Source organism: Oryzias melastigma, linkage group LG13, assembly GCF_002922805.2.
Source record: "Oryzias melastigma strain HK-1 linkage group LG13, ASM292280v2, whole genome shotgun sequence".
NCBI lineage: Eukaryota > Metazoa > Chordata > Actinopteri > Beloniformes > Adrianichthyidae > Oryzias > Oryzias melastigma.
In genome coordinates, this window is record NC_050524.1 from 28681340 (window position 1) to 28697067 (window position 15728).

Consider the following 15728-nt stretch of genomic DNA (forward strand, 5'->3'; position numbering starts at 1 on the left):
GCCGCCTTGATGACTACAAAACAATGCATTGTGGGAAACTGTGTCCACACAGTTCTTGTAGTTCGGTGTGAAATAACTGGCGCTAAATTAAGGACATCGATGTATTTTTTACTTTTTCTGGAAGGTAGTGAATCACTGATGAAAAAATTAAACAAGATTTCAAATAATCTGTGGTCATCTTTGTTATTGTTGCCTCTAAAACGTAACTTTTACTTAATTTAATCTATTTATTTGGGATAGTGCACATGCAATGAATCCCGCGGCTATTTTATTAACAGTTTTACTCTAAAAGATGTTAAAAATTAATATGAAAGACAGACAGCACAAATCGTACTTGGAGGAGTGGCATATTAACTTTCAACCGAATGGTAAGGACAACGCCCAACTCCTTGATCTCATACAGTCTCGTCGTTCGCCCTCATCTCAGGTGCTTTTCTCCGCCCCCTCCAGCAGCAGCTTAGTCTCGCCGACGATGCAGGCAAGGCGCTGGGGATCTCAAACACACCTAAAGTTACCATCTAAACTAATGTTAGCTTCTATGCTAACGTTAGCTTCTAAGCTAATATTAGCTTCTATGCTAGTGTTAGCCTCTATGGTTACATTGGCTTCTAAGCTAACGTTAGCTTCTATCCAAATGTTAGCTTCTTTGCTTAACTTTAGCTTCTATGCTAATGTTAGTATCTATGTTAGTGTTCGCTTCCAAGCTAATGTCAGCTTCTATGCTGATATCAGCTTTTATGCTACTGTTAGCTTCTAAGCTAATATTAGCTTCTATGCCAGTGTTAGCTTCTATGGTTATGCTAGCTTCTATGCTGATGTCAGCTTCTATGCTACTGTTAGCTTCTAAGCTAGTATTAGCTTCTATGCTAGTGTTAGCTCTTATGCTGACGTTAGCTTCTTTGCTAAATTTTAGCTTCTATGCTAAGGTTAGCATCTATGCTAGTGTTAGCTTCCAAGCTAATGTTAGCTTTTGCTTCTATGCTACTGTTAGCTTCTACATTCTTCTCCACATTCTGATTGAATGGACACATCTTGTCCAGGTAATCAGCAGCAAGCAGTACACAAAGAGCTGGAAAACAGGCAGGGTGGCGGCTCTCGAGGACCTGGAATGAGGAACACTGTTCTAAGATAATGCTAGTTTCTATGCTGATGTTAGCTTCTATCCAAATGTTAGCTTCTAAGATAATGTTAGCTTCTATGTCAATGTTAGCTTGGGGTTGTGAGGGTCTGTGAGCTGTTAATAAAGGAATGATGGAATATCAGTGTATAGTTTTACTTCCACGCCAGCAGTCCAGCCAGCAACTCAGAGGCAAATTTCTGAAAAACTCCTGCAGGAAATACGTCTTTAAAAAATTATACAGGCTTTTTGATTTTTCCTAAAAACAGCATATTCATAATTAAAAAACAACTGGAAATTCTTTTATAACAGAAAAATATACAGTTGGAGTGGGGTTATAAAGAAACCTTGCAGAAGAAGTATTTAATGACCATCTGTCTTTTACAGGTATATAACAGAAAACAACAGAAGCAAGGATCTGTCACTGGTAGGTGAATGACCAACCCTGTCCATCATTCGCAGTGGTTTGCTCTGGTAAGCGTGGACGGAGCAAACACGCAGCAGAAAAGTGGACAAAAGCATTTATCAAAGATGCTTTGTCACTGTCAGCTTCATTACATCAAGATGAAAGCCAGGGCAAAAGTCAAAAACATTATCACTGGGCTGTTATGTTCGAGAAAAGAAAGGGATTACCAACAATTTATTCAGGCTTTATCCGCAGAATAAAAAGACCTTTATTTTGGCGGTATGGTACCTGCCTGCACAACAAACACCATAATCACTTTGGAGGGGGAGCCATGGGGAAATCCTCTTAAAAAAACTGTAACAGCTGTTGAGTTCTAAAGTTGCACTGAATAATTGACCTGAGAGAGCTGGTAAACAGTTTTAACAATAAAGGCCCATATCACTGGGAGCACAAATGACCAAATAAAGTACAGCTTTGAATGAACATCGCTATAGCAACAGCGCACAGAGACGGTGGGAGAGAGGCTTAAATATTCAATGTGACCAAATAAACTAGAGCCTGTGGTAACATGACAGAGGAGTCATTAATTGTTTTACGCTTGACACAATCAAGCACTGTTCATAATGAAGAAGGTAATTATAGATTTATAGCATTAAAATCCAGGAACAGTTTGGCTGCTTTGAAAAAGACCCACTCCGATCATCTTTTGGTTTATTTTTAAATCTAATAAATATAAACATTTATTAGGTGCATGAGATACAACAACACAATTTCAGTTTCAGGATGTTTTTACAGAAGGAAAGCATGAATCAGAAACTTTAGCATACTAAAAAGTAAAGGGCTTATCCCACTTGGAAATATAAACCTTTATAGTATATAAATATGCATATTCACTATTATTTACACTATAACTCTGATATGGAATTAAACTGAATCTAAACAAAACTGGTATTTAAAAGGTTCAATTGTGCCCTAGTTTTGACAGCATATTATGAATATGATAAGAAGTGGCCAATTTGGATCACAAACAAGCTAAAAAAACCACTTTATTATGTTAGTCTTTCAGTCGAACAACAATATTTAATTCTCAGTGTAGGTTTAGATCCTTTACATTTCTCAAGCTATATTATTACTAAAAGTGTAAAATTTTATTTAGCTAGTTTTTTAATTTAATATCCATGTTTTACACACATGGTGTAAACAAACTGGGTAAGAGTTTTAAAAAATATATTATTAAGCATTTGATATTTTTGGACAAAGAAGGGCAAAAACTATGCACTACAAAACAATTATACACTCTGTTTGTCTATATAATAGGCATTTACAAATTACAAAAAAACAAAAAAGCTAAAGAAAGAAGGACTCAAAATACACAAATAAAAGAATGTGTAAAAACTGCAGTAGATTTTTGGATGAAGTGCATACACTTTTACAAAGTATTTAAAGAAAAAGTTTTTAAAAAGTTTCTAAACGATGAAAAATGCCGTGCACACCATAAACTACTAACTGGAGATAGTTTCCTTTTGATTTAAGGGTAAAGAAAATATAAAAAAGAATTCATTTGATCATAAATACAAACTCTATAAAACATCATTATTTCCATTTATAATCTCGTTTTAGTTTAAATTGTTTTGCTCATAAATGTACGGTGGCCCTCATGTACAAATCACACCGACAATTACTCAATGCAGAAGCATATTTAAAATCACAGCGATAATTAAAAAAAAGCAAAACAAACAATAAAGAAACATTACATTTTAAAAATCAAAGACAAAATTCCAGTAACCACAAACACAATAAAAAATGTAATGAAATCAAAATGAAACGTTAAAAAACAAAAAAATAAAATAAATCGGAGGATGTTGGTTCGATGGGAAGCATCACTGATTGGATGATGGCATTTGAGGTTTTTTAAATTGATCTTTGGTGTCCATATAATTCTAAAAGTTGTATAATTAGTACAGAAAATATCACTTTATGGAAAATGACTTTTGGTTAAAATGATGGACAGACGTCCTCGACCAATCAGTGATGTCCCATTGTACCTACTTGTTTCGTTTTTTCAGTATTTCATTTTGATTTTTGAAAATGACTTGTTTTTTAAAAAGTTTCATTTTTATTTAATTTCGTTTTTGTCCAGTATCGCTTCATACTTTATGTTGAAATATCAGACAAACATCATCGTCCAAACAGCGATGTCCCAGCATGATGCCTATTTTGGTTTCTTGTTTGTTTCATGTTTTAACATTTCATTTTGATTTCTGCAAATCACTTTTATTTAACTAAATGTTTTTCCCTTTTACAATAATCATAAAACTCGTGGATCATGACATTTGTTCATTATTTCAGCTGAAAGTCAAATGTCATAAAGTGATACTGGGAACGTTCTGTACTGATCATAAAGCTTGCACTCGTAAGCAGACATTAAAGATGCTTTTGACGAGCTCAAACATCATAACTCAAATGTATTTTTAATTTGAAAGACTACCTGCTTGTTTGTTTGATATCATGTTAATCAGTACAACCTGTCCTATGTGACATTAATTTTATCATTTTTCCATGTTGTATTCACATACTAGACATAAAATCATGCAAAAACAGAAAATTCCGTCTGGAAAAAATGAGATTTATTTTGCTGTAAAACCCCAAAAATGTTTAACAAACTGTTTTTACAACGAAGAATGAAAGTTTTAGGTGTGATCTTTCTTGTGTGGCTTCAGTTTGCCTGTGTGGCTTCAGCTTCCAGGAAGCCCAAAAAATAAGAATTTCTCTCCTAAGAGCACTGCTGTCTATTTGAAATTTTTCCTGGAATTCTGTTTTTTTTTTATTCAGCTTTTTTTATTTTCTCAAAATTTTTCTCTATTGTGTTTGTATAAAAATAATAAATAATTTCTTTTTCGGATAAGTTTGATCCAGCTGGATTTCAGGTCGGCTCGACTGGAAACTGCACAGGTGGAGGCGGGTTCGTCCATCCTTAACAGCCCGCCTCCACCTGTGGCGGGGGGGGGTCTTTCGCGGAGTTTCTGCAATTTTTAGACGCCGCCGCTGCTTGTTATTGTGGAAAATTCATGTCGGTCCCCATCCCAAAATAAAATAAAAGTCGGTTTCCTCTTTGGATTTCTAATAGCAGACAGCTCTGCCCCACCCCGAAATAGAGGGTGCGCTGCGTCATTACAGCCGTCAGATTGACATTTGTTCTCCGCCTTATTTATTAAAATAAGAGATCGCTTTTGTCCAAAAACTACAAATAAATGCCATGTTATCTCTTTAATTTAACCAAATCTAAATAACAGGATATAAAAAAAGTTTAAATTTATTTAGACAAAGTTTTACTAGGCTGTGATGCCTGAGGGCATCAACATATATTAACACATTAATTATGATTTATTAATCATGTGTGTTAATGCGCTAACTTTCACAGCCCTAGTAATGTTGTTTTTCTTTTTTTTAATTTAGGTGATTTGTTGTTGTGACTTGCAGGGTTTCCCCAAAATCTCTACATTTAAAACAAAGTCAATCCAACACTGCTGATTCTTTTACACACACAGAAGATTTCCCCCTGAGGCGTGTTACGGAAATCAGCAGCATCACAGACAGAGCTCTTAACATGTTAATTGATGCCACTCTTTCAAAACAGGTCAAGTTCAACTTAGTGATTGAAAAAAAAAATTCAAAGAGAAACAAGCACTCTGTTTGCAACACTTTGTTTCGGCCTTTTCTTTAAATAAGCTCTAAAGCCCTAAATCCAACTGGCTCAAGCTGTCTAAACGTCCAGCTTCACAATGCAGCAGAGTTCCGGGCCTTTTAGAGGCTCCCACTTGTTTTCACAGTTTTGCTGATCCTGGAAAATACCCATCTGGCTGCGGCCCTTCAGCTCGGCTCGTGTGGAAAAGACCACGAGGAGCACCGCGCTCACCAACAACAATCCTCAGCCAGGAAAGTGCACACAGGACTGACAAAGGCATAAACAGCCATGTGGACCCAACATTTCGGCCTCGGACTAAATTAGCAATGCCATAAAGATTATATGCATGGAAAAATAGAAAAAAGCACACCTCTAAATTTAAATGGACCCATAAAAGGGGCACATTATGTAACTAACCCATCCAACCCCGCCCGTTCATTCTCCTCACACACGCACACTGGCACTAATGCATACAAACACCCTCATACATGTGTCTCAGAGTAAACCATACCCCAGCTGAAAAACACAGTCTCACAGCACCTCTCTGTAGCAGCCATCGCCGCGGCCGCCCTCGTTGGCCAGCGTCACGCACTCAGCCACTACCATGTCCTCGCCTGACGGCTCGCTCTCCCAGCCGATCATCTGTCTACGCGCCCTCAGAGAGTCAAAGAAGAAAGGCGTTCGGACAGATCCGTGAAGAGAGGCGGAAGAGGCAGGCAGAGAGATTTTCTGGAGAAGGCTTAGGAAGACTGATCTTCCCTGGTCAGCTCTGATCTCCTAATAACCAGCTTACACCACCTGCCAAAGGAGAAGCACTGGGGGGGTTCCTCTCTCTAAAAAGCACATGTTGATCTCGTAGAGACGCAAAGGGGACGTGTCTCGTAAACTGAGGCTAGAAAGACGGCAGAGCGTCGTTCCATCACCAACCTGCTCGTAGCCATGTAGAGAGCCGCTCCGCAGCAATCAGCCGCTTTCAAACGGCTGCATTCAAACAGCAGGAGCCTTGGATGAGACACAGGAGGAGGAGGAAGAGGAGATGGATGCACAGATGAGGGAGAGGAGATAAGAGACCGGGATGGGGATGAACAAGAAGGGATTTCCAAGCATGTCGGGAGGAAGATGAGAAAGAAGCGAACGCAGCAGAGGGCGTCAGAGACAGGATGTATTTTTCCAACAGGCGACCGTCTTTCTTTTTTTTTCCTCCTCATCTATCAATGACTCGTCTGCGTTTATTTCAGCCTGATCAGTGTCTGTCTGCCCATTTCACTCCCTCCTCCAATCATCTGCCTCCAGAATCCAACAGACGTCCGCACAATTTCCGCTCGGGGTTTACATGCTTCCATAGCTGCGCGCTGGCAACCGAAAAAAGGAAACAGAGGAAGAACGTGTCAGTCAAAAAGGAGGGGGAGACAGATCAAATGAAAAAAGAGATGGCTTTCACTTTGTATTCCACCTTTACTTAGAGCTGGGGCTGTGAGCCTGCTGCTTCCTCTATTATTCATGTGTTTGGTGAATGGAGGAGCTGACATCACCGGCTTTCAGGTCACTTTACATGAGGAGCTCCTTCTAAATCACATATTAAGCAAGACTAAGCTTCATGGTAAACACAGATCATGGTTTTACACAATATTAAAAGTAATAAGCTGCAATAAGCATCAGTCCTTTATGGGGCGAGCTTCAAGAAATTAATCAATCAAAAACAAATTTCTCTTGAAAATTTTAAATTAATTAATAAAAAAATAAAACTAGATTTAAAAACGTTTAGCCTATTTATTGTACTTTTCTTGAAAAAAAAATCTCATGTTGGTTTTAAATAAAAAAGTGTTGATTGTTGGATTTAGAAGGAAATTTTGACAAAAAATAGATTTTATTAAATCTTGTCAAACTGTATCCTGATCTTGGCAGGGACACTCTGTTCTATTCCTTTATGTCTCCCTATGGTGGCGCTGAATGCACTATCGCTAAGTTCACACTGGACGCGGAAGCGCCGCTAAGCAGCACGGAGCGGAGTGCACGCGGCATCCGCTCTCTCCTGCAATTCACACCAAACTCATATTTGACTGCGTTGACAGGCGCTTCTGCTAGAGCTTCTTTTGTTTTTGCCATCATGGGTAGGTTAATAACCTAAAAACTTTGAAAAGTGTGATTGAGATCGTTTGTTTATTTTTTTATGTCCACAGTCTGTTTAGATCCAAACATATGATCGCATTTGTCAATCGCTGTGTTTTATTGCAAAATTTGGCTATATTTTGAAAATAAAGAGAATTTTCTCATGTATCTTGATGTCTTGAAGAAACTTCCTGCCAGAATTGGTGAACCAAACATTAGGTTAACAAGGTCGCCGAATGGAAGCAGCCTCCGTTCTGTGCAGCTTTGCGGCGCTTCCGCATCCAGTGTGAACCAGGCATAAGGAAGGAAATATTATCGGAATTAAAAGGGCTATTGTTTAGTTTTTAATGAAAATGGTTCATTTCAAACTAAGATAATGCCATATATATATATATATATATATATATATATATATATATATATATATATATATATATATATATATATATATAAAGAATCTTATAGAGCAACCATTTGCACTAAGGGAGCCGTTTTGGTTTGTTTACTGACTTTATACCCAGCAGTAACTATAAACCCCAAGTCCCCCTTCAGAAGAAAACAACGCTGTAGTTCTGTTTTTCTCATCCTTATACTATGCATGAATCAACTACATATTTTTCATTAAAATAAAAAAATAAAAAAATCTTTTTAAAGTAAACCCCTCCAGTAAATGGTAAACTAAATACATAGAAAACAAACTATTTCTTCAGTAAGACATTGTAGATGACAACAACATTTAGACAAACCAGGTTCATGAACAGCACCTGAAATTCTGTAAAAATAGAGACAATTTAAATACACATTTAAAGAAGTTATAAAAGGACTTCTGAAAAGACTTAATTCACTTGTTAGAAGCTTTAGTGTTCAGTCATACATCTTAGTACAGTGGTCCCTTGCTGTGTTGCAATTCACCTTTCGTGGATTTTCTCAATGCAATTTTGCCTGAGAATACAAAATGCAGTTCTCCCTTTTTCGTTCTTTTTTAAACAGCAAACTGTATTCTGTGTTTTGATTGGTTGTTAACCTTGTCAATCAAGCCTCTTCCTGCCATGTCTCATGTACAGACTATGTTCAGTTTACCAAATTTTAATAAATATTCAATCCCCAGCAGATGTTTGCTTTCATTCTATAATATTACATTTATTTTTCAACATAAAGGTTTGAACAAAACAAAAAGGTCAGAAAATGTCCATGTTTGTTAGAGAAAGGTATATTTAGGTGTAGTGAGGAGTTTTGCTGCCTTAAATCATCTAGAATCCTACCTTCCTGTGATAAATGATGGAACACTGTGTTAAAAACTCAATTTAAAAATTGTAAAACAAATTATTGAATGCAAAAATAATAAAATAGTTAAATAAATGCTAATAAGTTGAAAATGTAAAAATAATTTTCAAATGATCTACAGCAGAAGGACAAACTTTTATATCATAAGCAGATGTAACTCAGGATATTTATCTTTTTTCCTATTTACTAATTGGTTACCCTCTTATCTCCACCACTGTGGGTGCTTTTCTATAGTTCAGTAGTTTTCATTTCTCCCAAAAGAGACAAATCTCTAAAACGCTCACTGGATCTTGCCAAGAAATACTTGTTTCAAGTATTCACCTCTTAAAATGCATAAGGTAACTGATTATCTGTGTTTGTTTGTGAAGAAGCAAACGGATGTCTTAACTCTGTCGCTGGAAAAACTTGACCAGATTTTAGAGCCATGGAGTCAAACAAAGAACTGGACCACTGAGCTGGACCACAGTGTGCCCAGATAAGCCTGCCCAGCTTCACACCAAACACTGACCTACTTAGGGGACCTCTGCTCTCATTGTTGTCATAATGGTCGAAACTACAGCAGACTCATAAACATAGTACAGACCCAACAATAGCAGAGGAGAGAAAAAACAATCTGCTTTGAACTTTTGAGTTTTTGTGAGGAGGTGTGAGAGGATCACACTCCACATGACAGTGGCTTTCTCCCATCTTTTTGAGAAGGCATGTGGTTTACAAAGTTGCCATGGCAACATCAATGCGTCGACGCCTGGCTGCGTCGGAAATGTCTGCTAGCCCGGTTGTGGTGGCCGTGCAGTTTCCATGGCAGCCCGTCAAGCCATTCATGTGTACATGAACTGGACCCAACCAGAGGGGACAAAGGCGGAGCCGGAGCAGTGTGTTTGTGTGTTTAAAAGTGGAGCGTGCGGCAGCCCAAGCCATCGCTGTGTAGAGTCACAGATTTTAGGCGCCCAGCTCCCTGTCCACGAGGCCAAAAGTACTCCTGGTGGGGATGAAAGTCTTCATCCAAATATGTAATCTCAAACTATCCAGAAACAGTTTTGACTAAAAATAAAGTGTGTCACAACCTTTTCCTAAATTTTTAAACCTTGTCCCACAAGCAATTAGTAGGAGGCTTAATTTAAACGTCTAATTATCCTTTGAGGGAGGGAACTGAACAGTGTCAGATCTAAAACAGTCCTAGGTTTCCTATAGATGCTGTCATCTCCTGTGCCTGTATCTTTTAAAAACTGATTAAATTTAACAGCAATTTAAATTCAAAACCAGTACTTAGCGAGGAAGGAGGCTGGAGGGGACAGGAAACTGGCAGCCACATTAAGTCCCCGTGGGATACTTTATCTCTGTCGGACGGGGCACAAAACTGACATCTGAACGAGGAGAAAGGCAGGTCGGGCAAAATCACAGTCGCCACTGGGAGGGTGAGAGCAATAGCATCTGACATTAGCACAAAGGAAACAAAAAAAAACAATAGAATCAGAACTTTAATATGGATTGCAAAGTTTTTAAAATAATTTGTTATAGGTCGTGCCCAACCCCCATGCAACAGACTGGCAACCCATTCAGGGTGTACCCACCTACCCCCGACAGCAACTGGGTTGGCCCCACCATCTCCCGACTCTGGGTTCTGAAAATGGATGGTATCTAACCCCTCCTTTTTGACATTCCCACAGAAAAAAGATAACTAGGAGAATTTGGATATATGTAAATGTATGATAAAAAGTTCCATCTTCAGGAAATCCATTTCTAAATAAGAATCAAAGGTTGTATCTGAATTGGTTCCTACCCCCTCTGAGTTCTCCCTATTGCTCAAATTTTAGGGGCATTTGAAGCTGTAGTGGTGTCCCAAAGGGTTTTTTTTAAGGAGGAACCATAGGAACTTAGGGCTGGCTATCCCACTGCTGGTAAGGTGATACGTGCTGTGCTTGTGGCGAGGTGAAAAACGCATTTCTTCACATAGGTGTGTGCAGACGTTTAAACGTAATATTGAGTTTTTGCTTGTCACTATGGTTGTGTCCGAATTCCACCCTACTCACTATATAGCGCACTATATAGTGCGTTCGCCATTTTCTAGTGCTGTTTGAATCTACTAATTCCAAAATCGAGTGCACTCGAAATTTCCCAGAAGTCTTTGTGAAAAACTAGCATGCATCTATGCTCACTAGATTAGTGAATATAGACCACAATGCTTTGCAGTCCAACAATTTTGAAAAAAACGTGTTTAAATGTAATATTTGAATAAACCATCCACATTTTCACCATCAGAACACAGAGGAGTCACAAATAAACGTCATGAAATGTTTGTATTTATTCAATTTTCACTTTGTGAAATCGGTGAGGTCATATTCGGTGTTTAGAACGAAAGAAAGTAGTTAGTATCCAAATTACCTTTAAAATCCAGGGCACTATATTCCTGCACTATATAGTTTTTTAGTAGTTAGGGGTTAGAGGGGGAATTCTGACACAACCTATGTATTTGCTGGTATTTTCTGAGCACTGGCAGCTATACACTAATGTAGATCAGTGGTGACAATTGATGACATCATCAAGTGTAAGTAACGTCCAAATTTGAAGAAACTATTGTTTTCCACATCTCTCTCCATTTGGAGGGATTAATAGGGATAGGGAGAAGCCGTAAGGACAAGAACGCAATTTGGATTTAGCCAAAGATTTGTACAATTACAGACAAATACTTATGTAGGTAGTGATGCATCGCAGTTGTAGGTGTATTTTCCCAACATCAGCTGCTCTGGCGTGTTCAAATTGGCTGGACACACCTGATCCAGGTAATCAGCAGGGCAATGGCATCCATCCCATCCATCCATCCTCACACAGTCAGGTCACTGAATCGCAGCAGAGCCTCTCCCAGCTACTGTTGGGTGAAGGCGGGGTACACCTTGGACAAGTCACCAGTCTGTCAGTGGGCATACAATCAATCCCACACACTCACACATACAAACCCAGGGACATTCTAGAGCCACCAACTAACCTATAAGCATGTTTTTGGACAGTGGGAGGACGCTGGAGTGCCCAGAGAAAACAGAAAGATCCCAGGTACCTCTCGCTGTGAGACACCATATCCACCATCATCCAGACTAAGAAGGACAATGATAACTGGAAGCATGCAGACACACCAGCCCTTGAGGCCTGGCCATCCCTAAAGTAAAAGGATTGTATCATTGTAGCATTAGCTTTGCTAATGTGGACATTAATACATCTACAAAATAATCTGTTTTCTGCTTGCGCTCTGGCAGTAAGACTTCCTCTGGGTTTGTTTGCAAATGTCCAGAACTAAACCTACAAAATATATTGAATAAGGTTGGATGCATTCTGGGAAGTAAGGGCTTTTCAGGGAGAAACGTACTTGTATTAATCCGCTATCTCATTATTGGATAACTGTCAGTATTGGATAAAGGACATCAGATTATCCTGTCTAGGTGTTACTTAAAGCATTGGAAATGCCAGGAAATCAGATCATGATTGGAGACTTGGTGTGCATGTAAACAGTGAAAGTTCCTGAAAGATCCGCCGACAGAGCTCTCCAGTTTAGTACCTATTGGCTGATTGGCTGTGATCATTGACTGGATTTGTCTTCAGAAAGCGTTCCCTCAACTCCAAAGCCTCTTTAATCATCTTCTTGCCTTTATGAGCGATATGGCACCAACACAGTTTCACTCTAAAACAAACTATTTAACTTCATAAGTGGTTTGATTCTAGCACTCTATAATTAGCCACTAACAATAGATCAGGGAGACCCAAAATTTTCTGACATGGAGCTACTTCTAAAACAACCAATAAAATGATTTATTATAAAATCATACTATGTACTTATATTCGCAGACTTACTATGAAAAGTTGATTTAAAAGTGACAATTATTTTGAGTTAAATAGATACATTTAGATGAATATATGAGATTAAAAAATGATAAAACATGTATCTGTCATTTTTCCTTCTGCTTGTAGAATTGGACCCATGTTTGTCATGTAAATGGCACCAATGACAGAAAACATGAAATGATAAAAAAAAACATGCAGCAATGCAGCCCTCAGCACCCGCCTTTGTATCAGATGATGCTTATTTGGCCATTCTGCATGTCAGTCAAGTGGCGAACATCATGGCGAGGATGATGATTGGCTGATGGCATTAAAAAAAGCATACATTTTTTTGTTTATTTTTGTGTTGTAACTACACTTCCTTTAACGGATTGGACACCTCTGCACTAAACTAATTTTCTCCTTTCTTTGTCCAACTGTGACAAAAACTAAACTAGAAATCGGATTAGGCTTGAAACGCTTGTTTAATTAATTAAATCAACAGTCATTTGACAAGATTTTGAGATTTTGTTCAACTGCAAACCAGAGGACCATCTCTAAAAATAAAAACATAAAAACATTTTTTTAATAAAAGTGGAACAAATATCAGCTTTATTTCTTAAATAAGAAGCAGAAAGGTTTCTAGTGACATAAAGTAAATGATCTCCTAAACCGATGAGCTTAATGCATGAGCACAGTGGCTTTGGGAGATCAGGGAGAACCTTGGTTATTGTAAAAAGCTTGTTAGCAAAAAGGCCCTGTTGTTTGGATAAGCTTTATGAACAAGCGCACGCTAATGTACACTCTTTCAATCACGCATCTATTAGAGAGTAGCAGCCACCACTGTTTGTCCCTGAATGAAACTTCAAGTCCATTAATGATGGGGCCCACCCACGACACGGCACGCCATGAGCAACCTTTGAAAAGTGGTGAAGCCACAAAAGATGAAGGCATTTGAATGTTTGTTTGCAAAGATTAGTCACAATTATCCTACATCAAAATGATTATAATTTTTTGATGATTTTACTTGATTAGATTAATTAGATTTTTTCTAATTTGATATAAACATTATATTAAATAATGTTTAATATTCGCTAAATGCTCTTTTTTAATTTTTTAAAAAAATTACATCAAAATTTTATTAAAAAGTATTACTAAAACTAAGTAAAACGTTCTTATTTGTATTTATCAGCTTTTATGTGAAAAATATTATTGCTCCCAGAAAAAAAAAAGCTAAAAAATAAGTTAAATGAACCTAAACTTGAAACCTGAAATTATTTATAACTATGAAATAATTTGTTTTACTTATGTCTTTGCTTTAATGTAGATTGTAAATTGATATAATTTTGGAGCTGAAGTGGCTTGATGCATATTAGCACCTTTGGGCATCACGGGGTTAACAATTGGATTAGGGGGATGTTGTATCGCTAACAATTTCCAGAATCAATTCAATTCCCCAGAGCATGGATCGATTTGATTCAGATTTTTTTCAATTCTTTCAATCCATTCAATTCATTTCAATTTTACATTAGTAATCTACTATATGTTTTACATATATTTATATTAATGTGATACAGTTCACATACAGTAAAATGCATTAGTGAAATAATTATATCATACAGAGTTACATGGTTTCTCAAAAGGAGAAACTAACAAAAATGTTCAGATCATTAACATTGTAAACATTGTTCTGCTTCTCCTGGAGGGGGTTTCAGTTTGGCCACTAGGTGGAGCTTGTGCTGTAGCATTACACTTTTTTCAAGAAGATTGGGCAAAGTATGAGCGAAAAGTGATGTTTTAGACCTCAATTGGTTACATCAAAAAATATTTACTTAGAAGAGTTTGGAAAATTCATGCCTGAGTTTATGTTCATTTAGTCAGCAATGTATGTTTAGTTCGAATGAGCGTTAGAATTAGCCGTCCTATGGAAAATTCCATTGAATGTTAGCATCAAGCTAGTGGACTTTAGCTTTATGTTAGCTATTTTTATGGATCAATTATTGGTCTATTAAGCTTAAACCAACTCAAATCGATTAATTGATTTTATTACCCACCACTACAATCCAACTTTTCTTTTTAATTCTTTAAAAATACAAATATCTAAATAATAATAATAATATTATTAAAACATTTTAACAAGTGCCTTTTACGACACTGGACAAGATAAAATACACATGAAGTACACAAAGATTAAAAGAGAAAAAAAAGTAAAACAAGAGGGAAGAAAAGGAGTTTCATGAAAATTAGACTTCTTTTAATATTTATTTGAATTTTTAGGTCAAAAACAGAATCTGGTTGAAAATGAGGCTTCATTATGCAGTGCTGTGTTTAGAGAGTCTGTGAAAAAATCTGTCCGAATGCAACAAGGGGTCGGTCCCCAGAGCCACGTGCAGTGAGTAAGCTCATCCTCTAGTTGGCTGTAGCCTGTCTGTTGCTACAGCTGTTGCTGCACATCTGTGGCCCGCCATGCACACGTATGTGTGTGCGTGCACGTAGATTTAAGTCACACCAAATGTCATACCAAGAGCAAACATTCATGCACTGGGACCGCCGCCAAATCCAGAGCAATCTCCCTCTTTCCCTGGTGGTCACACACACAAACATGTGCACACATAAACACACACCATCTCTTCCTCTGGCTCCCCCTTCTCTCCTTATCTCTTTGTCCTCTTCTGACAAGTAATGTAAAAATAACCGGTCTAATGTGATTTCCAACCACTCACAGACAGTCTAGCTTCTACTCTGAAAACCCTTCTGACCCATGTCTTCCCAGACATTACCACACAGTCAACACAATATTGATTATTTCCTAATTATGTTTAATGATGAAGGTTGTGTTTTTAACATGTTCTGATAGCATTTTTCCTCATAATGGAGGACATATATAAGCTTAAAATGGCATTTTTGAGTATTTCATTTATTGTTGTGAATGCTTGTGTTAGCTTTTTTGGCTAATGTGGGTGCTACTGAGGTTTTTAGGCTAATTCTGAGTTAAGCTACAATTTTAACAACATTCTAGCTTTTTTTTGGCTAATTTAGCATCTACTGAGGTTTTTTTGGGCTAATTCTGAGATAAGAACTACTTTAGCAATATTATAGGTTTTTGGGGGGAAACTTGGCATCTTCCTGTGTTTTTTGTGCCAATTCTGAGTTAAGCTGGTATTTTAGCAACATTCTAGCTTTTTGGGGGGCTAATTTGGCATCTACTGAGGTTGTTTGGGCTAAGTTTGAGTTAGGCTAGTATTTTAGCAATATGCTAGCCTTTTTGGGGGCAAATTTGGCATCTATTTAGGATTTTTGGGCTAATTCTGAGTAAAGCT

The 15728-nt window shown here is 37.6% G+C and overlaps 1 protein-coding gene across 20 annotated transcripts in view; it reads right to left on the reverse strand.

Annotated features, from left to right (window-relative positions):
• gramd1bb (GRAM domain containing 1Bb) overlaps nt 1-15728 on the reverse strand; it is a 140869-nt gene that overhangs the window by 48789 nt on the left and 76352 nt on the right. The window contains exon 1 of one of the 20 annotated variants that reach the window (XM_036214743.1): nt 6136-6882. The exons of the other annotated variants lie outside the window; for them this stretch is intronic. Coding sequence (XP_036070636.1) covers nt 6136-6416 — 281 coding nt within the window. The 5' untranslated portion in view covers nt 6417-6882. Of the gene's footprint in view, nt 1-6135; nt 6883-15728 lie in introns of those variants that run through there. 20 annotated transcript variants of the gene reach the window in all.